The sequence below is a fragment of the Mastacembelus armatus genome, chromosome 1 (assembly GCF_900324485.2).
Source record: "Mastacembelus armatus chromosome 1, fMasArm1.2, whole genome shotgun sequence".
In the NCBI taxonomy this organism is placed as follows: Eukaryota; Metazoa; Chordata; class Actinopteri; order Synbranchiformes; family Mastacembelidae; genus Mastacembelus; species Mastacembelus armatus.
This window is the reverse complement of record NC_046633.1, coordinates 25855930-25880086: the sequence shown is the minus strand read 5'-3', so window position 1 is coordinate 25880086 and position 24157 is coordinate 25855930. Positions and strand designations below refer to the sequence as shown.

The following is a 24157-nucleotide window of genomic DNA, read 5'->3' as shown; positions in this document are numbered from 1 at the left end:
TATAATAATAATAAAACTAATTTGCTTTACATGTTATTTTTGAGAGATTTGGCGTTTATCTTCATAAGTAATTCAATATAGAGATTTGTTTGCAGCCACGATGATACACCCAGGTTAGACTCTGTCTCTGTCATGAGTCGGTGTCGGAGTGGAGAAAAAGGAGGTGATAGGATCCAAATGCTGGACAACAAGCGGCTTTATTTAACCTGGGAACTCCAGGGGAGAAAACAAACTAAAATACAAAAACACTAGGGAACCAGATAGGACGGTAACTTAGAGACGGCTCGAAAACTTCAAGGGCTGAGTACAACAAATGCTTTGGCAGGGAACAAAGGAAAGAGGGAGGTATAAATAGGGAGAAACACAACAGGTGATTAAACACAGGTGAAACTCATGAAAACAAATTACTAACATAAAGCTGCCAGAGACCAGAACAAGGGGAAACAAGAAGTCCATACAAAATAAAGGTCCTCTGGCAGGACGTCCCAAGGGGGACTCATGACAGTCTCAATTAATTTAACTCAATTTTACTCAATATGTGCAATCTGTCTTTCAGTGCAAATTAAGTGAGCCTTTTTAAAAATCAACCTGTTTATGAGGTTTACTTTCTCTATTTCCAAATCTGCAGCTCTTGCTATAATAACTGGAATCAACACTTGTCTGAGCAAAGTAGTCTATAAAGGCTTAAATCTTATTAGAAATTGTGTTACCACTAAAGAAACACTATATATATTACAAAGGCTAAATAAGCAGGATCAAATTTCAGTTTAATTTTTTTAAATGTTTTAAATTACCATGCTAATGTCACAGGACATATGGAGAAAGGCTCTAGTCCAGGCCTGCATTTTTAGTTATTAGTTCTGTCACAGATGTCAGTTGAGGTTTTCCTGTATCTGGAACAGAACCTGGGACTTTCTGTTTCACTTTGGCTCTCTAAATCTAAAGCTTAAAGATCATTAGAGATAACAGCAACCTTATCATTGATTACATATTATTATTATTATTATTAATAATAATAATAATAAAAAAACAAACAACCACTTACATGGGCATATCTGTAATATTTTCTTTATTATTTCCTTCTGAAATATATTGTATTCAATATGGGCTTATAATGTCAACAACTTATTTTTCTTGGCTTGTTCTCCCACACTGTGAGGTAACTTGCAGAAAACAGACTGGAAAAACAAGTCCTGTTTTTGACAGTTGCACTCATACATAAACCCAGAATGAGGCAGTCTATATTGAGGAAATGGCCTGGCTGGCTGGGCTAGCTCAGGACAGAAATGATGTGAAACAAAAATATGAAGCGAGAAAGGTAAAGGGGTTGATGTCAAACTGCATAGTGATATTCAATCATGTATGACATAAATGTGTTTGCCTTGCCTAAAATTTAATGACATTCAGAGATGATTTCTTTGTAAATACAAGTCCCATAAATTTTATTGACCATTTCATTTTTCTGTAGTTCTATAAGAAACAGAGCATAAACACAACTTGACAAGAATTATTGCAAGATGATGCCACTATAAATCACATCACTAGATAATGCCACTATAATTTTCAACATATGTGAACCGAATGAATCTAAAGACTGTAAAATGCTTCATTTTTAAGTCTAATAGAATTGTCCCATTCTAAAAAAATAAACATTTTTTGGATTGGTTTTCTGAGCTTGCAACATATTCTGAAAAGAAATATAATTAAAATAACCACACGGAAAAATTAAGCAGTTGAAAAAACAGAAAACAAAAGACATTGTGAAAAAACAAAGGGGAAGGGTGTTATGAGCTTAGGTTTCTGTCTCCTGTCAGACTTTTATTTTGGTTTTTGGTTTCCTGTGTTGGGCTTATGAGTTACTGGTAACTTTATTTCTCGTTAGTTCATAGTTTATCCTCTCCACTGTCGCCAAGTGCTTGCTCATAAGGGATTTGTTGGGTTTTTTTGTTTTTGTAAAGTGCCTGGGATGATTTGTATTGTGATTTGGCGCTATACAAATAAAATTGAATTGAACTGAATTGTTAATTAGTCTTCGGTTCTGTCTATATATACTTCCTGTGTTTATTTGTTCTCTGTCAGAGTATTGCATTATATGTATCACGACATATGTTTGAGGAGTATTTTCCGTCTGTGCTAGTTTCTGTTCGTTTTTGTGTCCGAAACGCTGAGTGGCGTTAAAGTTTTGCCTGCCTGCCCACCGAGTGGCAGAGATTTCCGAGCCCTGGACGATCCAGTGGAAATAAAACCTGCTTGTGTCTGCACTTGGGTTCTACCTCTCCTCCTTCATCATCACATAACAAAGGGAGAGATTATTTCACATGACTATTTTGTCCTGAGGGACTTCAGAAAACTCATTTGACAGCAGGCAGAACATAGTTACTGTATCTTGCTACAGGATAAAAAGCTGTTAGGCTGGCTATATACTCTCTCATCTATCGCTCTCTCTCTCTCTCTCTCTCACACACACACACACACACACCACATTTGCGATTCTGCTGCTAGTGGCCGCATTTCAGCTTTATTAGCTCCCTGATGTGGTTATACACACATATACAGTAGGCTGTTTGGAGATGGACAAATGCAGTGATGGGAATGGATGCTGAAGAAGGTCAATACAAAAAGGAAGAAACTGCAGAAAGATGCCGGGGAACTGGGATGTAGTAAGTAATTGATGAGTGACACAGGGATTGTGATTGACAGAGGTAAGCAAAAGAGAGGAAAAACAGGTCTGTGTGTGTGTTTGTGTGTATGTTTTTGTGTGAATAAGTGTGTATATGTCTACCATGGGGTATAAGTGAAGCAGACACATCACATCTAGTGCCAGCACCACCATGCGACACTTTATAAAGAAATGACAGATCTGTCTCTCTCTTTCTGTTTCTCCCACACACATATGCACAAACACTAACACACTCCTCAGTGGCCCCTGAATGCGTTTCTGTCAGCTCTCGAACAGCCTGTCAAATAAGCCACAGGTAAAATAATGTTGTTTTCTCTACTGGGAAAAGGCTTTGAAATATGCTATATTATTAATATTTGGGTGGAGGGTGTCACTCTCCAAGAAGGTCCTGGGTTCGCAACCTGGGCTTTCTGTGTGGAGTTTGCATGTTCTCCCTGTGTTTGCATGGGTTTTCTCCAGGTACTCTGGTTTCCTCCCATAGTCCAAAAAGATGTATATCAGGTTGATTGGTGACTCTAAATTGCCCATAGGAGTGAGTGTGAGTGTGTGAGGTTGTTTGTCTCTGTCTGGCCCTGTGATGGACTGGTGACCTGTCCAGGGTGTCCAGGGGTCTGCTTTTCACCCAAAGAGAGCTGGGGTAGGCTCCAGTAGATCCCTGTGACCCTGGTTAGGAATAAGCGGGTATAGATAATGGATGTCATTTCTGACATACCATGAATGTTGTATACCATGAATGTTGCATGTGCTGTGTATCTGCAGTTTCTTTCAAACAAACTGTATACCTAACATCCTCATACATGCACTTTGGGAATAGTGTAGCCCGAAAGATGCCTGTGACAGAAAATTACCGATAGAAAAATTATCTGAAAGCTGTCATGTCAAGCGTGCTTGAAGAGTAAATGAAATTTTGATTCTGACTCCAATCCAACAAATTGCAGTCAAGTCAATAAAATCACCCTTGCACAATCAAACTGGCACATTATGGTGAACTGATCAGGTGTTTGCAATCTTGTTCTCTGCATACAGAGGACCAGCTGCATCCAAATGGGAAAACAGTGCATGCATCTTTGCATAACGCCTGTTACACTGTTAAGATGGCATATAAAAAAATTTGCATTGAATGCGGAATGTGAGGGAAAATTGTCAGGGTGTGAAAACCAACTTTCCTTTGCTGAAGAAAGAGCAATTTTATATGCTGCTGGAGGTTAGGTTAATAGAAAATTAGTATAAATCCGGTGTGCACATTAACTCATTTTAAAAAGGACCTAGTTTACCGTTGAAAGCAAATCTTATTTTTTTCTACAAGACAGTACATTTATCTTTTGGGATAATACAAGAAATAATAAATAATATTGACAAATATATAAAAATTTCACACTCTCTATCTTGCTTGCAGGCCAAATTTTCAGTTTTCAGTTCAACATCTCTCTCCTTTCCTCCCCTCTCCTCTTCCCCTTGGTAACCATGGCAACTTTCACGTCGTCCAATTCCAGGACACACTCGGGGAGTCTTACTCCTGATTCCACATAGCAACATTCCTCTGCTGACTCCCTGCGTTTCTCTCTCACTTGCATCCGTGCATTTTTCTGTGTCACCTCTTTTGCCACATTTTAATCCAAGACCACCTGATTGCACACACTCCAAATCCTCCTAAAAGCTAAAACAGGATAGCATTGCAGACAGCCTGGCTGTCTGTCCTTGTTAGTGTAAAGCAGAGATGCATGTAAGACACCACTGCCGTCAAGATGACAGAGCCACACCATACTGAGGCACTGTCTTTTAGGATTTAGTCAGCCCCACCTCATGAAGCACTAAAAGTGCATGTAATAATGTATGTGCATGTGCAGATAGAGGAGGGCTGTTCTTTGTGTCCTAGTTCGATTTTGCATGTCAATGTCAAAGCATCAAATCTGTCAAGAAGTCTGTCACTGTCTACATGCCAGCGTGTCTGAGGCAGTGACTCATGTTAGTGACTGGATCTGTCAGACTTTGTGTGTGTATTTGCGAAAGAAAGATAGAGACTCTGTAGACAGAGAGGGTGTATTGTGTCTAGACCACTCTCCAACCATTCTCAGGCAGCCATGTAACTTAGGTGCCCAGTGAAGCATGATAACTAAGGTTAGATGTGGCAGCAGGAGAAAAGGGTCAGACAGTGCAGACACTGATGTGGAAATACAGAGGTTTTGGGAGAAGGCCAGTCATGGTGGATGGATATTTGGATAATCTCTGTTAGTAAATGATTTGATAACTGATCACCAAATTGACCTACTTTATCTTACTGAAACCTGGTTACAGCAGGATGAATATGTCAGTCTGAATGAATCAACCCCCCTCAGTCATAAAAATGATCATGTTCCTCGAAGCACAGGTCGAGGTGGAGGAGTAGCTGCAATCTTCCACTCAAACTTATTATTAAACTTTCATCCTCAGAACAGTTATAACTCATTTGAGAGCCTCACCCTTAGTCTCTCGCATCCAAACTGGAAAACACAAAAACCAGTTCTACTTGTCATTGTGTACCGTCCACCTGTCCCTTACTCAGAGTTTTTAACTGAATTCCCTGACTTCCTGTCTGATTTAGTGCTTAGATCAGATAAAGTCATTATAGTGGGAGATTTTAACATTCAAGTAGATGTTGAAAATAACAGCCTCAGCATTGCATTAATTCTATATTAGATTCAATTGGTTTCATTCAAAATGTTAATAAACCCACCCACTGTTTCAATCACACCCTTGATCTTGTTCTGACCTATGGTGTCGAAATTGAATATCTAATAGTTTTCCCCCCAAATCCTGTTTTGTCAGATCATTCTTTAATAACTTTTGAATTTAAAATGATGGATCATGCAGCGTTTGGAAGAAAATTCCACTACAGCAGATGTTTATCCGACAACGCTGTTAATAACTTTAAGAAAATGATTCCATCTTTATTTACATCTATGCCAAGTATAAACATAGTGGAGGGCAGCTGCTTCAATCCCACTCCCTACCAAATTGATCATATTGTTGACAGCGCTGTAACCTCACTGCGTGAAACGCTTGATTCTGTGGCCCCTCTGAAAAAGAAGTTAGTGAATCAGAGAAGACTAGCCCCATGGTATAATTTACATATTCATACCTTAAAGCAGGCATCACGAAGGCTGGAAAGGAAATGGCGTTCCACAAACTTAGAGGAAATTTTTCTAGCCTGGAAAAACTGTCTACTAACATATAAAAAAGCTCTCCGTAAAGCCAGAACTGCATACTATTCATCACTAATAGAGGAAAACAAGAACAATCCCAGGTTTCTTTTCAGCACTGTAGCCAGGCTGACAAAAAGTCACAGCTCTGTTGAGCCCAGTGTTCCCTTAGCTCTCAGCAGTGATGAATTTATGAGTTTCTTTACAAATAAAATCACAACTATTAGAGATAAAATTCAGCAGATGCTTCCTATACCTGCAATAAATTAATCTTCTACTACAGTAGCTCTTGAATCATCTGTAGGACCTCAGTTATGTTTAGACTGCTTCTCTCCCATAGATCTCTCTGAATTTACATCAGTAGTTGCTTCATCGAAATCATCAGCATGTCTCTTAGACCCCATCCCGACTAGACTGCTTAAAGGCACCCTGTCATTAATGAATTATTAGACTTAGTAAATTTATCTCTAGTATCAGGCTACGTACCACAGGCCTTTAAGACTGCAGTAATCAAACCTTTACTCAAAAAGCCTAGTCTTGATCCAGGAGTCTTGGCTAATTATAGACCAATATCCAACCTGCCATTTATTTCTAAAATCCTAGAAAAAGCTGTTGCTAAGCAGCTATCAGACCACTTACACAGGAATGAACTATTTGGATAGTACAGAAACATCACTGTTAAAAGTTACCAACGATCTTCTCTTAGCCTCAGATAATGGACTTGTTTCTATACTTGTCCTCTAGACCTTAGATGATTCAGGAGCTACTGTAGTAGAAGATTCAGTTATTGCAGGTATAGGAAGCATCTGCTGAATTTTATCTCTAATAGTTGTGATTTTATTTGTAAAGAAACTCATAAATTCATCACTGCTGAGAGCTAAGGGAACACTGGGCTCAACAGAGCTGTGACTTTTTGTCAGCCTGGCTACAGTGCTGAAAAGAAACCTGGGATTGTTCTTGTTTTCCTCGATTAGTGATGAATAGTATGCAGTTCTGGCTTTACGGAGAGCTTTTTTATATGTTAGTTGACTGTTTGTCCAGGCTAGAAAAATTTCCTCTACGTTTGTGGAACGCCACTTCCTTTCCAGCCTTCGTGATGCCTGCTTTAAGGTACGAATATGTAAATTATACCATGGGGCTAGTCTTCTCTGATTCATTAACTTCTTTTTCAGAGGGGCTACAGAATCAAGCGTTTCACGCAGTGAGGTTACAGCGCTGTCAACAACATGATCAATTTGGTAGGGAGTGGGATTGAAGCAGCTGCCCTCCACTATGTTTATACTTGGCATAGATGTAAATAAAGATGGAATCATTTTCTTAAAGTTATTAACAGCGTTGTCGGATAAACATCTGCTGTAGTGGAATTTTCTTCCAAACGCTGCATGATCCATCATTTTAAATTCAAAAGTTATTAAAGAATGATCTGACAAAACAGGATTTGGGGAAAAAACTATTAGATGTTCAATTTCGATGCCATAGGTCAGAACAAGGTTGATTCATTCAGACTGGCATATTCATCCTGCTGTAGCCAGGTTTCAGTAAGATAAAGTAGGTCAATTTGGTGATCAGTTATCAAATCATTTACTAACAGAGATTTCAAGTTCCTCTCCTGTGGAACCAGCTCCCAGCCTGGGTTCAGGAGGCAGACACTCTCTGTACTTTTAAGGCTAGACTTAAAACCTTCCTCTTTGACAAAGCATATAGTTAGGGCTGGCCTCAGGCAACCCTGAACCATCCCTTAGTTATGCTGCTATAGGCCTAGACTGCCCGAGGACCATCGGTGCACTGAGCTCCCCTACCCTAACCCCCCCCCTTTCCCTTCCCCTGCCCTCTCTTCCTCTCCTCCCACCTCATGTATATTCCACCATTGAATGTCACAAACCTTGTGCTCTCTCTCTCCCCTAGTTTGTGCTCTCTCCCTCTCTCTCTGTTCTCTCTCTGTACCTTCCGCAGGTGTCCCTGGTCCTGGAGCTGTATATCGCTGATGTGCAGTTACTGGTCCCACCAACCTGCAGTGTCTATTTGTTGTTTATTGTTGCTGTTCTTTTCTCTCTGCTCTATCCACTCACCCCAACCGGTCGAGGCAGATGGCCACCCAAACTGAGCCCAGTTCTGCTGGAGGTTTTTTCTTCCGTTAAAGGGAGTTTTTCCTCTCCACTGTCGCCAAGTGCTTGCTCATAAGGGAATTGTTGGGTTTTTAGTTTTTGTAAAGTGCCTTGAGATGATTTGTATTGTGATTTGGCGCTATACAAATAAAATTGAATTGAATTGAATTGAATTTGTATATGAGTGGGTGGATGGAAGAGAATGTGGGGCTACATACTGTATAAGGGACACTAAAAATTAAAAAGGAACATTTGTGTTCTGTCACATATGTAAAGGCAATGTTTTGTGTATGCGTTTCAGAAATGACTGCATAACAGGACCAGTCCATCTGTAAGTGCATCTTCACATCTGAGTTCTCTTTTGATGTATGCATCTGTGTGTGTGTATGTGTGTGTGTGTATTACTCATACCATGGGGACAAAAAAACATTTTCAAATTAGTAGTCATAAAGTAAATCATTGGATTTTAGAGTGACAACATGGTTAAAGTTAGGGTTAGGCAGGTAGTAGCTATTAAGGTTAAGGTTAGGGTAAGTCTCTAGGAAATTAATGTAAGCTGAGTAGAGTTCCCATGAGATGTGAAAACAAACGTGTGTGTGTGTGTGTGTGCGTGTGTACATACAGTATGCATGTCTGTGTGTCGGCCCTAATTACTGAACTGACCAAGGGTGACAGTTGAGCCCCCAGGGTGCCACAGGGCATCTCCTGTAACTGTCATAAATATATGAGGGTGGAACCACACACACACATTAAGTAGGACCTTTCCTGATATGACCTCATTTAGTGAAAAGCAGGATAGTTAATGAAGGGAAGAGAGAGGAAAAGTGAACAGTGACAGTGACAAAGTCAGAGACAGATATAACAACAAGACATAATATCTGGTGCGTCTAAGATATCTTTCTCTCTCTCTCTCTCTCACACACACACACAAAGCAGCAGTCACAGCCTCAACTGAGTCAGTGCAAAGTTTCATTTTAGCAGACATTGCCTTTGTATTTAGGGGTTCGGATAATTACCAAAACTATAAGATGTAAAACAATAGATAAATAAAATTATTCACATAAAATAGATTTTTATGAGATGTGAGCATTTATTCATTTGTGCCTTACTCAGCATCTGTTGCCCACGCAGACACACCGTGGCCTGGTGCTGTGAAGGCTGACAGAATAAGTTGACCAAGCTTCAGAACTGATGAGTAACTGTCTCAATTCCTCTGTGTGTGTTTGTGTGGGTAAGAGTGTATGCATGAGCAGAGATGTATGTTAACACATGAAAATGTATTCATTTGTGTATGTGAACATGGGGCTGGTGCACAATTGTGTGTTTTGTGGTGAATGGGAAGTTCATTCAGCCACAGACTAATTCGCCCTAAAGCCAAGACTGAAAGATTCAGGAGTCTTTTGTGTCCCCGGCCATAAGACTCTATAATTCCTCAATATAAACAATAACACACACACACACACGCACACACACACACACACGCATGTACGCACACACACATATACACACACACACACAAACCCCCCCAAATAAATAGTTAATTACTTTATTAATTACTTTATGAATTACTATTAATCAATATAATTTAAATAATCTCAAATTTAATAACTGCTGTAACAACTGAATTTCCCCTTGGGGATCAATAAAGTACTTCTTCTTCTTCTTCTTCTTCTTCTTATAGTGATTGTGCATCTAACTTCCCTAGGCCCACTAAAGGTTTAATCTTGAGACCAGGGGAGTCTCTCTCTGGCCTTCAACCATGGCACATTTAACAAAGAAGGGGTAAAAAAAAAACTGAAACTGTAGTGGCAAAAAATTTGATTTTAGGAAAATTTGTAGGAGAATAATGTTGTTATTTAACACTTCCTACAAACAAAGGAGAGAAGGGGAGAAGCAGAGAAGAGGAAACAACTCCTTTGCCCTTGTCTTTCTTGTCAAAGCGGTTTGCCTTTATGTTGAGGGACGTCTTCAACAGTGACGGCAATGGAGAGAGAAAGGGCGAGCAATCACGGAAAAGATGGGGGCGAGAAAAAAAAGGAGAAGGGCAAGGTGGGAGAGATGGTATAGGGGTGTCAGGGGAAAGTCTGTTTGAAGTCCAGAAGTAATTTTCTAACATGGTAGCTGCAGCAGGGGTACCAAAACAGAGTGTGTGTGCCTGTGTGCCTACACATTCTTCAGTGTCCACACTCGCAGCCTCAAGTGCCTCAGTGCATGTGTGAGCTCAAGAGAGAGAATGAGAGTGTGTGCTGAAAGGTACTCGGTTCATGAAGCACTCAAGTATCAGTAAGGGACAAGGAGTGCACTTTGAAGCATCTCCGTAGAACCCATCAAGTCACTTTTATGTCACTACATTGCTATAACTTGCATTTTGGCTTGCAGCTCACTCCCTGTGCAGAATTGAACACCCAAACCTTCAAATGCTTCTGTTGTCCTGATATAAGTCTCCCCAGTGACACTTTAATGTACACTCAACGTTACCACACAAGTTGTAGCTAACATGGTTTAAAAGTACAATACAATTGATCCCAGTTTTGAGAAAAACACATAGAGTGCAGTGGAGGAAGGTTGGCCAGTAGGGTGAGCCTAAAAAAATAATACACAATAGAATTATATGCACAGTTTCTTCATTAAATAATTAAGTTTTGAATATAACGGAAATAAGTTGCTACAGACCTTAAAACAAAGAAAGCCCAGTAGCCATTTTAAAAGCTTCAGTTCAAAACCTGATAAAACAGATTGAGTCATTGAACAGAGGCCAGTATATTGCTAAAACAGATTAAGCATAACTTTCATGGCCATGGCTTTGTTTCCCCTTCAACCTAGTGTATCCCAATAGGGAGATAATCGGGAAACTGCAGCGATATCGGGTCCTCTTTGGGTTGCCCAAGAAGCCTTGTAAGACCCTCTGGAGATATGAAGCTTTGATATCAAGACCAATTATGTGGTATGGGTACACACAAACACACACACACACACACACACATATATACATACACACACTCACTGGCCTTGGAGAGTAGTAGAGACGAAAACAAAGAGAGAATGTGATACTGAGGAAACACTGGGCAGGCGGAACATGCTCTGATTTTATCAGCCAGTTTAGCTGGGCTTGAAAGCCAGAGATGATACAGACATAGAGGGAATGAGCGAATGGAAACCAGACAGGCTGAAACAGACTGAAGAAGAAATAGCTAACTGCACACACACACAAACACAAACACACGCACACACACACACACACACACACACACACACAAACAGAAAAACCCACTGGGATGTGAACAAAATCCTCAGTGAAACTCTCAACATGCACGCACACACACACACTGAAAATATATGTGATAAATCAGATGTGTTTCCGGTCTGAGTCACCTCCACAGAGGATCCTGTAAGACTGACTTTGGCCTCTGGCTCTGCTAATTGGAGCTTAAAGTCTGGTGTAGCCCCTGGGCAGTGTATGCTGTGTGTGGCACAGGCTGTGTCTATCTGAGTGTGTGTGTGTGCGTTTGTGTGCATGTGTGTAAATTATGGATAGCGAAGAAGAGTGACCACATAAGCTGCAACTGCCAGAGCGAGTGGAGAGTTCAAGCCACGCCAAAGCAATCGTAGTCAGAGCGCTGCCACCAGCCACAGACAGGTGGTTTGGTAGCGACAGGGCAGCCAGAGACAAAGGCAAAGATGACAGCAATATTAGGAGAGAAAAGAGATGAAAGAGAAAATAATGGGACAGCAGCAACACGTGATTTAAGAAATTGATATACTAATAGTGACAATAATCATAGAAGTTGGTCATAGAAGTTCTAGTTCTGGAGAGGAACTGTTTCCGGGTGAGTGAATCACTTCCTATTGCCAGCGTGTCAGTTCGTCTACAGATTAGCAACAGACTAGCTATAGTCTAACACACCTAAAAACTAACTAAACTGTTATGATAATGGTGGTGTGATAATGAAGGAGGAGAGGTAGGACAAGCAGGTTTTATTTCCCCTGGATTGTCCAGGGCTCATGCGCAGAAAACACAGGGAAAAATCTCCGCCACTCAGCGGGCAGGCAGGCAGGCAGGCAGGCAGACTCAGCGTTTCGGACATTAAACAGGAAACTCCTCTCTCACTACTGCAAGCAACGCACACAACGCAATTCATGTAACGCAACTCAATGCAATACTTTGACAAGGACCAAGGAAACACGTGCTATATATAGACAGAACTGAGGACTAATTAGCACAGGTGAAAACTATTAACTAACACAAGAAACAAATCTACCCATAACTAAACTAGGGAACACAGGAAACCAGAACATCAAAATAAAAGTCCGACAGGAAACAGAAAACCTATGCTCATAACATACTCTCTCTAAACAATTCATTAACTGCTACATTCCGGTACTAGTCAAGTACCTTTCTATTTTGACCGGTATTTGTTGCTATTTCCTGACTTAGCGCTCGCTAGCCTACCAGTTAACTTAGCTAGCTAGTAACTTGGCTTCTCCCTTTCTCTCTCTTTCCTGCTCGGTGTGCCACATGTTTAGTTATTCCTCTACCTCCTTTAGTGATAATGATACCTGTAATAAGTGCAAGGTTCTGGTAGCTTTGGAGGCGAGGATCTGCACCTTTGAACAAAAGCCAGCTAGCCTAGCCCCGTTAGCAGGTGTGGAGCCACCAAGCTAAGACTCAGGTTCTGTTAGCGGTCCAAGGGCAGCTCCAGAGCAGCCCGGAGAATTGCCTGGGTGTTGGTCTGACGGAAACATGCCTGCCTGTTCACATTTCTAATAGATTTTCCCCGCTCAGCAACACACCCGCTGAGAAACCGACTCTGATAATTGGCGATTCCATAGTCAGAAATGTGAAGCTAGAGACACCAGTGACCATAGTCAAATGTATTCCTGGGGCCAGAGCGGGCGACATCGAGTCAAATCTGAAGCTTCTGGCTAAGGCTAATCATAAATATGGAAAAAATGTTATTCACATCGGCAGCAATGACACCTGATTACGCCAATTAATGTCACTAAAATTAATGTTCAGTAACTTTTGTTAGGCCCCGAGCCTTGTCTTCCTGTTTGTATTTTATTTTGGTCAGTTTCCTGGGTTCCGGTTCTGTTAGTTCGAGGTAGCTTTGTGTTTTCGTTTGGTCATCAGTTAGATTGTGTTCACCTGTGTTTAACCCTCTGGGGTCTGAGGGGGTTTTTGGGGCCTGGACAAATTTTGACATTCTGACATTTGTGCTTTTTTCAGTGTTTTTTAAACATATTAATGTCTAAAGTCTGATAACACTGTAATCAGCACAAAATTGGCTACAATAATATGTGAGCAGCAAGTTTATACATTATTGTGTTTTTGAGAAAAAAGTGGTTATGCATGGTTAGTGAAAAACTAAAATTTTTTACTCACTGAAATAAGACCATAAAACACAAACAGAACATTGGTTCACAAGACTTTGGAGACCTGCATGTTGTAGGCTAAAGTGTTTACTTCAGAGTGCTGTGAATGTCATCTTGTTCACACATTCACAGTAAACAATACACTGATTTAAATTTTCTAAGACACTTTTTGTTCAGAAAGGCCATATGCAAGAGGGTGTGACTGAGGATGAATAGTCATGTGATTTACCTGAGAACACAAAAGACGCACTGAACGACCAGACAAAGCCGCGCATGAGCCTTTCAGTCAATGTAGATGGGACGGATTAGTGCAGCACAATACAAGACAATGAGGAGCCAAATGATCCTCATTTGAGTTAAAATCAGTGTTTTTACTCTGAGGACAAGCTAAACTATTTGTCTCTGTGTGGAATGTAAGGAGCGCCGCTTCACGTGCGTAACGCGCCATCATCCAAACGCGCAGAAAAAGTGAGTAAATTCTATGATGAAGTTTGATATTTTGTGTCATTTCTCGGGGGCGTGCACATATTTACCTGGTTCACCTGAGATTATTTACATGTGAACAGTGGACAGTGTACAAGGCGGGACCGCATTACCTGTAATGAGGTGAGACAGGAAAAAACGGACTTCTCCTTACGTTCATACGGATTAGATAAAAAGTGATGATTTGTTTTTGACTTGAATTGTTTCACTCAAAAGAAAACATTTCAAGCTTTCTAGCCATATAATTCTTATTTTTATGAGCCAAGTATTCGCTGAGATTCTGGTTGTTTTATTTACGCGTCTGTGAAGAGAAATGGCAGAGACAGAAAAGTCCGAGAGCGCACCCTGTCGGCTTTCTTTATTTAAAAAAAGCACAACGTTTTGTTTTTATTATGATGGTATACCACTAAAACTAGACCCTTAACAGATTTGAATGATATACTTCTTTTATCTGTACGATCAGAATTGACGGAGTAATTTAAGTTTGTTTCGGCCTTATCAGAAAAAGATGCATCAAAACGCGCCGGCGCATGCGTCGACCCCAGAGGGTTAATTGGTTCTTCAGTTGTGTGTATATATACCCCTTGTGTTCCTTTGTTCCCTGCCGGAACATTAATTATGTTCATTGATGTTTGCCAGAAAGAGCCTTTCTGTTTATCTGTCTGCCTGCCTGCCTGCCGAACGGCAGAGAACCTTGTGTTTGCCTGAGCCCTGGACGATCCGGGGGAATAAACCTGCCTGTTTCGTCCTTCATTTGGGCCCTCACCTGTTCTTTCCTTCACCGACACCACGATAGCCTAACAACTTTGCCAAATTAATGTCGGACTCTGGGGAGTGGACCAGAGAAAATCAGACCAATCTGACCAGGGATAACATGTTTAGCCGCATGTCATTGTTCCGTCGCTGGTGTCCAGCAAATGATGTGAGCTTCATAGACAATTGGGCCACTTTCTGGGGAAAACCCGGTCTGGTAGCGAGGGACGGCATCCATCCCACTTTGAATGGTGCAGCTCTCATCTCTAGAAATTTGGCCGAGTTTATTAGCCAACCTAAAGTTTGACAATCCAGAATGGGGACCAGGACGCAGAGTCTAAAACACCTCTCTGCAGTTTTCTTGGGGGCCGTCACTCCCCTCAAACCACATAGAGATTGTGTCTGCCACTCGAACATACTGTAAAGACCAGGCAGTCAGTGTTTACAGCCAGTCAAGCCAGTCGGACTTGTAACCTGAAAATTGCCAGCACCTTGTCCACCTTCAATACCACGACTGAGGTTAGACCCTTGAGCAAGGCACCGGACCCCCAACTGCTCCCCGGGCGCCGCAGCATTGGCTGCCCACTGCCCCAGGTGTGTGTGCACGGTGTGTGTGTGTTCACTTGCTGTGTGTGTGCACTTGGGATTGGGTTAAATGCAGAGCACAAATTCCGAGTACAGGTCACCATACTTGGCCAGTTACTTTCACTTTCACAGGTCAAGGTGGAGGAGTAGCTGCAATCTTCCACTCCAACTTGTTAAACTTTCATCCTCAGAACAGTTATAACTCATTTGAGCGCCTCACTCTTAGTCTCTCACATCCAAACTGGAAAACACAAAAACCAGTTCTACTTGTCATTGTGTACCGTCCACCTGTCCCTTACTCAGAGTTTTTAACTGAACTTCCAGACTTCCTGTCTGATTTAGTGCTTAGTTCAGATAAAGTCATAATAGTGGGAGATTTTAACATTCATGTAGATGATGAAAATAACAGTCTCAGCACTGCATTTTATTCTATATTAGATTCAATTGGTTTCACTCAAAATGTTAATAAACCCTGTTTCACTGTTTCAATCATACCCTTGATCTTGTTCTGACCTATGGCATCGAAATTGAACATTTAATAGTCTTTCCAGCCAATCCTATTTTGTCAGATAATTCTTTAATAACCTCTGAATTTAAGATGATGGATCATGTAGCATTTGGAAGAAAATTCCACTACAGCAGATCTTTATCTGACAACGCTGTTAATAAATTTAAGAAAATGATTCCATCTTTATTTACATCTATGCCAAGTGCCAACACGGTGCCTCAATCACACTCCCTACCAAATTTAAATTTATCATGTTGTTGACAGTGCTGTAGCCTCACTGCATGAAACGCTTGATACTGTGGCCCCTCTGATAAAGAAGTTAGTGAATCAAAGGAGATTAGCCCCATGGTATAATTTACATATTCGTACCTTAAAGCAGGCATTACGAAGGCTGGAAATGAAGTGGCGTTCCACAAATTTAGAGGAATTTTATCTAACCTGGAAAAACAGTCTGTTAACATATAAAAAAGCTCTCCGTAAAGCCAGAACTGCATACTATTTATCACTAATAGAGGAAAATAAGAACAATCCCAGGTTTCTTTTCAGCACTGTAGCCAGGCTGACAAAAAGTCACAGCTCTGTTGAGACCAGTGTTCCCTTAGCTCTCAGCAGTGATGACTTTATGAGTTTCTTTACAAATAAAATCACAACTATTAGAAATAAAATTCAGCAGATGCTTCCTATACCTGTAATAAATGAATCTTCTACTACAGTAGCTCTTGAATCATCTGTAAGACTGCAGTTATGTTTAGACTGCTTCTCTCCCATAGATCTCTCTGAATTTATATCAGTAATTGCTTCATCTAAATCATCAACGTGTCTCTTAGACCCCATCCTGACTAGACTGCATAAAGACACCCTGCCATTAATTAACCGATCTTTATTAGACTTAAATAAATAAATAAGTAAATTTATCTCTAGTATCAGGCTATGTACCACAGGCCTTTAAGACTGCAGTAATCAAACCTTACTCAAAAAGCCTAGTCTTGATCCAAGAGTCTTGGCTAATTATAGACCAATATCCAACCTGCCATTTATTTCTAAAATCCTAGAAAAAGCTGTTGCTAAGCAGCTATCAGACCACTTACAAAGGAATGAACTATTTGAAGATTTTCAATCAGGATTTAGAGCACATCATAGTACAGAAACAGCACTGGTAAAAGTCACCAATGATCTTCTCTTAGCCTCAGATAATGGACTTGTTTCTATACTTGTCCTCCTAGACCTTAGTTCTGCATTCAACACTATTGACCACAACATCTTATTACAGACACTGGAGCATGTGACTGGTATCAGAGGAACAGCGTTAAAATGGTTCCAATCCTATTTACACTATTTAGACAGATTACAGTTTGTTCATGTCCATGATGAACCTTCCACACGAACAAAAGTTAGTTATGGAGTTCCATAAGGCTCTGTGCTAGGACCGATTCTGTTCACCCTGTACATGCTTCCTTTAGGTAATTAGGAAGCACTCTATTAACTACCACTGCTATGCAGATGACACTCACCTGTAACTATCTATGAAACCTGTGTGGGGGTTTTACACCAGGTCAAAGAGTCACTTGAATATTTACTTAACCCATTTCTGGTATGTAGTTTTGTCTGTTTTATTGGGTTAGTGTTTTAGGGTAGAGGGTTGTAAATAACTGCCAACAATTTGTTTTCTTTGATGGTAAGAAGGCTGAAGATAGATACCTGAACAAACGTGTTGGGTCTGTTCAAGATTAGTCCACCCCATTTTTTTGTCAAAGATATATATACCTGATTACTGTAACACAAAGTCAGAGAACGCTTAGAGAAGTCTTCTCTCTATGCGCATGAAATTAAACCTGAGATGATTCATCACATTTGTGTTTGTTTCTGAGAATTAGCATGTCTCAACTTCCAGAAATTTCTACAACACCTGTTAACACAAACCAGTTAACCAGACTTCAAGCGTGTCTAACTGACATAAAGGCCTGGATGACCAGTAATTCAGAGAAGTTATTGTATTTGGGCCTAAAAACCTTCTAAAACCTTCTAAAATAATAGCTACTTTAGATGGTATAGCCCTGGTCTCCAGCACTACTGTGTTATTTTTGACCAGGACATGTCCTTTAACTCACACATAAAACAAATCTCTAAAAACTGCCCTCTTTCACCTGTGCAACATTGCCAAAATTAGGAACATCCTGTCTCAAAATGATGCAGAAAAACTGTATGGCCCAAGCCTCCAGTTAATGCATTTGTTACCTCAAGGCTAGATTACTGTAACTCATTACTATCTGGATGTCCCAGTATCTCCATAAAAAGCCTCCAGTTAATCCAGAAGCCAGAGTCCTGACAGCAACTAGCAAGAGAGATCATATTTCTCCTATCTTAACTTCTCTTCATTGGCTCCGTGTAAAATCCAGAATAGAATTTAAAATCCTTCTCATATACAAATCCCTTCATGATCAAGCTCCTTCATACCTTAAAGACCTCATAGTACCATATTATCCCAATAGACCACTTCGCTCTCAGAGTGTAGGTCTAAGTGTGGTTCTCAGAGTTTTCAAAAGCATAATGGGAGGCAGAGCCTTTAGCTATCAAGCTCCTCTCCTTTTGGAACCAGCTCCAAGTCTGGGTTCAGGAGGCAGACACTCGCTGTACTTTTAAGGCTAGATTTAAAACCTTCCTCTTTGACAAAGCATATAGTTAGGGCTGGCTTCAGGCAACCCTAACTATATGCTTTGTCATCCCTTTGTCATCCCTTAGTTATGCTGCTATAGGCCTAGACTGCCCGAGGACCATTGGTGCACTGAGCTCCCCTACCCTAACTCTCCCCTCCCTTCCCTTCCCTTCCCTTCCCTTCCCTTCCCGTCTCTTCCTCTCCTCCCACCATTGAATGTTACTAATCTTGTGCTCTCTCTCTCCCCTAGTCTGTGCTCTCTCCCTCTCGCTCTGTCCTCTCTCTCTGTACCTTCCGCAGGTGTCCCTGGTCCTGGAGCTGTATATCGCTGATGTGCAGTTACTGGCCCCACCAACCTGCAGTGTCTATTTGTTGTTTATTGTTGCTGTTCTTTTCTCTCTCCTCTATCCACTCACCCCAACCAGTCAAGGCAGATGGCCACCCAAACTGAGCCCGGTTCTGCTGGAGGTTTTTTCTTCCGTTAAAGGGAGTTTTTCCTTTCCACTGTCGCCAAGTGCTTGCTCATAAGGGATTTGTTGGGTTTTTAGTTTTTGTAAACTGCCTTGAGATGATTTGTATTGTGATTTGGCGCTATACAAATAAATTGAATTGAATAAGTAATTATTCAAATCCAGACAATGTCATTACACAGAGCATTGCTTTTCCCTTACAACTATTTTTGTTTTGCTGTTCTTTTTAAAGTCGGTTCTCATCAACATACCTGCTCAATAGGAAAACTCAGTTCTGTGGGGTGCAGTTACACAGGGGTAAAACAGATCATTACCAATAGACTAAGTTCTCTTCACTTAAAAACTACTACCAGTGAAATCTTAAACTGAAACATAAGATCTTCATGAATAACAAAATTTAAATCGATCAAGCAGTGTGTACCTTTAACCTTTATGGAGAGGCGTGTCAGCAAAGAGCATCATGCCACTGACATGATTTGGTCTTTTAATTGTTTTAAGAAAGCTTTTAATTTTTATGCTGATGACACTTGGCTATATTTCCTAGTCAAACTATCTCACCTAAATCACACTCTGGACTCTATGAAAAGCTGGACAAACACAGAGGTGCTTACTATTAGACCTGATAGTGTCTAAAAACTATTATTCTTTGACATACTCTTTTGGTAACTGTTGACTTCTCTGTTCACATTAAGAAACTGCAATCATGCATTTTTTACCTCCTGAAAAACTTAAAGGCTAGATATGTTTTATCTTTTGTTAATGCTAAGAACCTAATCAGTGTTTTGTGTCCTTATGAATAAACTACTACTGTCATTTCTCATACTCATACCTGAAGCCAAGGTGTAATACTTTGTCTTCTAACACAGGCAAACGGAGCATGCTACTCCACAGTTGGCCTGTCTCCACTAGTTGCCAATTAAATTTTGAACATTATATAAAATTTGGGTTATTACTTATAAGGCCCTCCATCAGGAAGCCAATCTATATTGTAATCTGTCGTGATTCTTGATTCTTTTACTATGGCCTTTATAACCTTAGTGGTGAAAAGTGCTATAAATATAAATTAAGCTTTACTAACTTACATTATCCCATCTTACAAAATAACTTACATGCTACATTTTACTCTGTGACTGACTATAATTTCCTTCAACCAAATGCTATGCTATGCAACCAGCTTAGATAACTAAAAACAGCCATTATCACTCTTAGTTCAGTTACACATGCTGGCAGCCACATCTCTATGATCATATTTATGTATTCTACAATGCTTATTATTTTCTACTTTAGACTTCTCAATCCCTCCCAGATAAAGGTGTGACTCAGGGCATAGCTCACAGTTCATGATACTGTATCTATCAAATTTTATGTTTTCTTTATGAAATTAATGTCTAAATGACTTTTTTAGTTTCCCACAGCAGTAAAACTAAGCACGCATTGTAAAAGATAACATCCTCATTTCAGTTTCTGTGCCACTCTCAGGAGAGGATGTGTCTGATGAGGTTCTGCAGTTGTATGGCATTGTGCTCTATGTATAGGAATTGAGAGCAGCAGAAATGAGTGGGGTTGGGCCTAGCGGCTTACATTGATTACACTGATTTCGTCACCTTTCTCCGTTTTTTCATTTACACTAAGCCTGACAGGCATGCTGCACAACTGCTTTGTTGTCATGTTTCTGTTTGTATGAGTAAAACTGATCCCTCCCACCCTGGACATGGACTCTTTGTGCCACTTCCCTCAGGCAGGAGGTTATGGTCCACTCAGACTAGAACCTCACGCCATAAAAACAGCTTCTTCCCATCTGCCATCAGACTCATTAACTCCAACAAACACTGCTCTGCTCTGTCACTTTAGCACAGTCACTGTACCTTGTTCCGTCACCCACTTGACAACTCTTGCACTGTTTATCCCACTGCACTACTTAGTCATATTGTGTTGCTCTTTCTGTAAATTCACCTTGTAAATAAGAAAAGTATACATACAGTATTTTTAATGTCACTGCACCTTACTTATTTAATTTTATCTATGCTGCTTTTTTAGGACACTTATTATATGTTATATGTAACTCGTCATGTCTATGTATGAACCATCTCACCAAAAAAAATTTTTATAATGTGAACCCCTCACTTATTTGGCAATAAACCTGTTTCTGATTCTGATTCTGACTCTGAAAACAATTGACACTGAGAAATAAAATGCTTCCCTGTTTTGACTAAATGGTTTGCCATGAATCAGCTTTTAATTAACTAACAAAGCAACATGTATAATTAATAATTTTCACTTGGCTATCCACTTTTCTTTATGGTCTTGTCAAAATGTGAGACTTGAGGTAAATTTTCCAAACAATTCTACAGAGCAGAATGGGTTTCACACTCTCATGTTTGTACTTTCCACATCAGTCACCCAAAAGCATATCACACACTGACCTCAGTGACATAATCTTGTATGCATCAGGCAGGTAGCACCGTGTGTTCTCCATCTGTGCAGGGTCCGAGTCGCAGATCTTGTCATCTGTACGACCATAGTTGGCACTCTCGATCATGATGACATCTGTGCCCGGGCAGCGCAGCTCAATGGGGTAGGACTCACAGGACAGCTCCCTGCGTACCACTGCCATTGGGATAGGGGCACGACCGTAGGCTGGACACACAAACACACACATTGATGCAAATATTCTGTTTAGCTATTGAAATACTTGAATGCTAGACCACCTCATATGCAAATTCTAGTATCATGGAAAGTATTTTTTATTAAGGGCATGTCCACTCTCACAAGAGAACTGACTCGGCAACTATTCATCATACTAGATAAAGAGTAATTGTCTCGTTTGAACAGGCATTTAGTGCTGCAGAGATTATTCAAAGATGTCAACGCCTGATTATCTTCAGAAGTTTCAAATTTGATACATTCATCCACTCTTACTGTAATGAAATAGGAAACATGTCATTAATTCCAATAAGATTGAAACTACTGATCTGGCCCAGATTGTTTTACTGCTGTTGCTTTACTTCCTGGCTTGTTTAATGAGTAGAACTAATGGAGCCTCTTGGATGATGAAACATCTGCAACATCAAACAGCAATCAAGTTGTTGTAGGCTTATTAAGTCTAGATATCATATAGCCTGAATGTCTGAAAAGAGGAGATGCTTCTGCAGAACTGTTCTCATCTGTGATACAGAGACGTGTAGGATTTCATGGTGTGCTCTTCAGAGTTTCATCAAATTCTAAGAAAACACACATTGCACCACAAAAAAGATGTGCCAAAAAGTCAGGACAGTGAGCTGTCCAGGACCCTGAAACCAGCTAACCTACAAGAAACGCAATAATTTTAAACGCTACCATGTACAGCTGTACTTTTCCTGCTGTTACAAGTCAAAACACCTGCTGTGAAAATGACTAAAGTGTGACATTGCTCTCTTGTGCTCAGATCATTTATTTATTTTTTTATTTTTCAATGTATGTGGTACTTACTGTTATTTGAATATTTTTTCCTAAGATTTGTCTCAAAGAAGAAGAAACTTAAAAAAACCGCACTGTACCTGAATTAACTATATTCAAGATAAAATAAAAAAACGTCAGGTAAAGGTGGCTCTTTCATGTGTTTTTATTCTTTCTGTGTTTACTAACATATACATATTGGTTTTTGATCAAAGTTGGATGCTATTGATAATGTAGGGCTGGATGTTCCCGGGTATTTTGGTTGTTTTATTGTAGCTTGGATGTTGTTATTCTCTGTTCTCGAGAGCAGCAATCCCTGGGAACATCAGCTATCATCCCTGGATAGATAGGTTATCATCTGACTTGTTCACTTGTGTTGTTCTGTTTTGTCAATATCTCCTGGGTCTGTAGAACTACTAGTTTATTGTGGCTAATTTTACATCCTATTGTGTTACCAGCTTCCCCCGTCTGAGGACCACGTCTCAGAATTTTAGCAATTTCTGCTGCAATATGCATACTACACATTGTCCCCGTTGAGTAAACAAAACACAGTATATTAAAATCTGGACAAAAATTTGCATCTGTAGACTGTGGCTTGTCCAGTGATTGTGACTGTTCAATGTTACTTTTGTTTTTAGTGAATAAAAGTGCCTGTCAAGATTTTCCATGCCATTCCCTAAAAGCACATGCAGATGTGCATGTATGAACAGATGCTACCTGCACTTCAAGCAAAGACCTCAAACATCTCTGAAAAGTGACTCACAGCAACACGTTCTTCGCTTTCCTGTCACAGTAACCATAGCAACTCCGTCCTCCCTCCCTTGGCGCTCTTATAGGCTGGAGGAGCATCATGGTTACACGGATGCCGCAAAGAATCTGAATGAGCTCAATGACACTCTGCCCAGACTCAACTTAATACTGCCCTTCACCACTTCACACACAAGCACAAACACACACATGTGCAAACAAATGCGGGGCATGATGGCATGTGGAGGAAGAAACTTATAACCAGAGTATCAAAATATCTGTGTGGTGCTTGTACCTGAGGGCACTAGATTGATGATGCGTGAATTCATTTGGAGATAAGACTGATGAATAAGTGATATTTCATACACACACACGTGCATGTGTGTATGTAAGGGAACGCTTAGGGCAGTAGGTCATTATTATGTTAATCAAAGTGTGAGTTTATTAGTTTTTCAATAGCTGCATCATGTTTACCTCCATGAGCATAAATGTAAATTTTGAAGAGATGGTTAATTGAACCATGCAGGGATCAATACACAGTATTGTAAGGCAGCTGTCTAGACTAGCTTTGGATCAGATGTCTTACAGTGTTGCTTTACAGGGTGCCTACTGGGCATAAAGAGAGTATTATGATATAAACACACACCAACCCATTTGTACACACAGTTGAAATGAGGGCTCTGTCTGTATTCCAATTAAAAGCCACTCTGCCTTTATAAAGCAGCAGTAAATAGTTTGTGTCTTATCTGTCACCTTCAAATTCATGTTTATATTAACTGTCTCACCTATAAAACTGTACTGTGTTCAACCTCACTGTGCACATTGTGCTGTCACTTCCAAATGAGTCTAAGCAGTTAGCAGCACCTCCTAAAACAGACACATGTCATGCACAGAGGACATCCCAGTATTTAGCTCTTTTTCTTAACACACATGCAATAATCTGTGACCTGGCAAGTGTATGTTAATGTGTCTGTCATTAAATGTGTAAGTGGTGATAGAAACTTGGCAGCCACAGCTAGTACAGACAATCTTATTCAGACACTCTTGTTGCCTCAGGGGGCTGAAACAAAAGGATATCGATTTTTACATTTGGGCCAAGAACATGAGAGTGGCGAAAGAGGTGGATAGATGGGAAGATGGACAAAGAGAGGGTGAGAAGGAAGAGAGAGACACTTAAAAGGTGATC

The 24157-nt window shown here is 40.3% G+C and overlaps 1 protein-coding gene across 7 annotated transcripts in view; it reads right to left on the bottom strand.

The window, feature by feature from the left end:
• The window catches only part of adgrl3.1 (adhesion G protein-coupled receptor L3.1), a 130932-nt gene that overhangs the window by 74925 nt on the left and 31850 nt on the right, over window positions 1-24157 (bottom strand). For all 7 annotated transcript variants that reach the window (XM_026303337.1, XM_026303345.1, XM_026303342.1 and 4 more), the window contains one exon: window positions 21213-21426. In XM_026303337.1, coding sequence (XP_026159122.1) covers window positions 21213-21426 — 214 coding nt within the window. The remainder of the gene's footprint in view (window positions 1-21212; window positions 21427-24157) is intronic.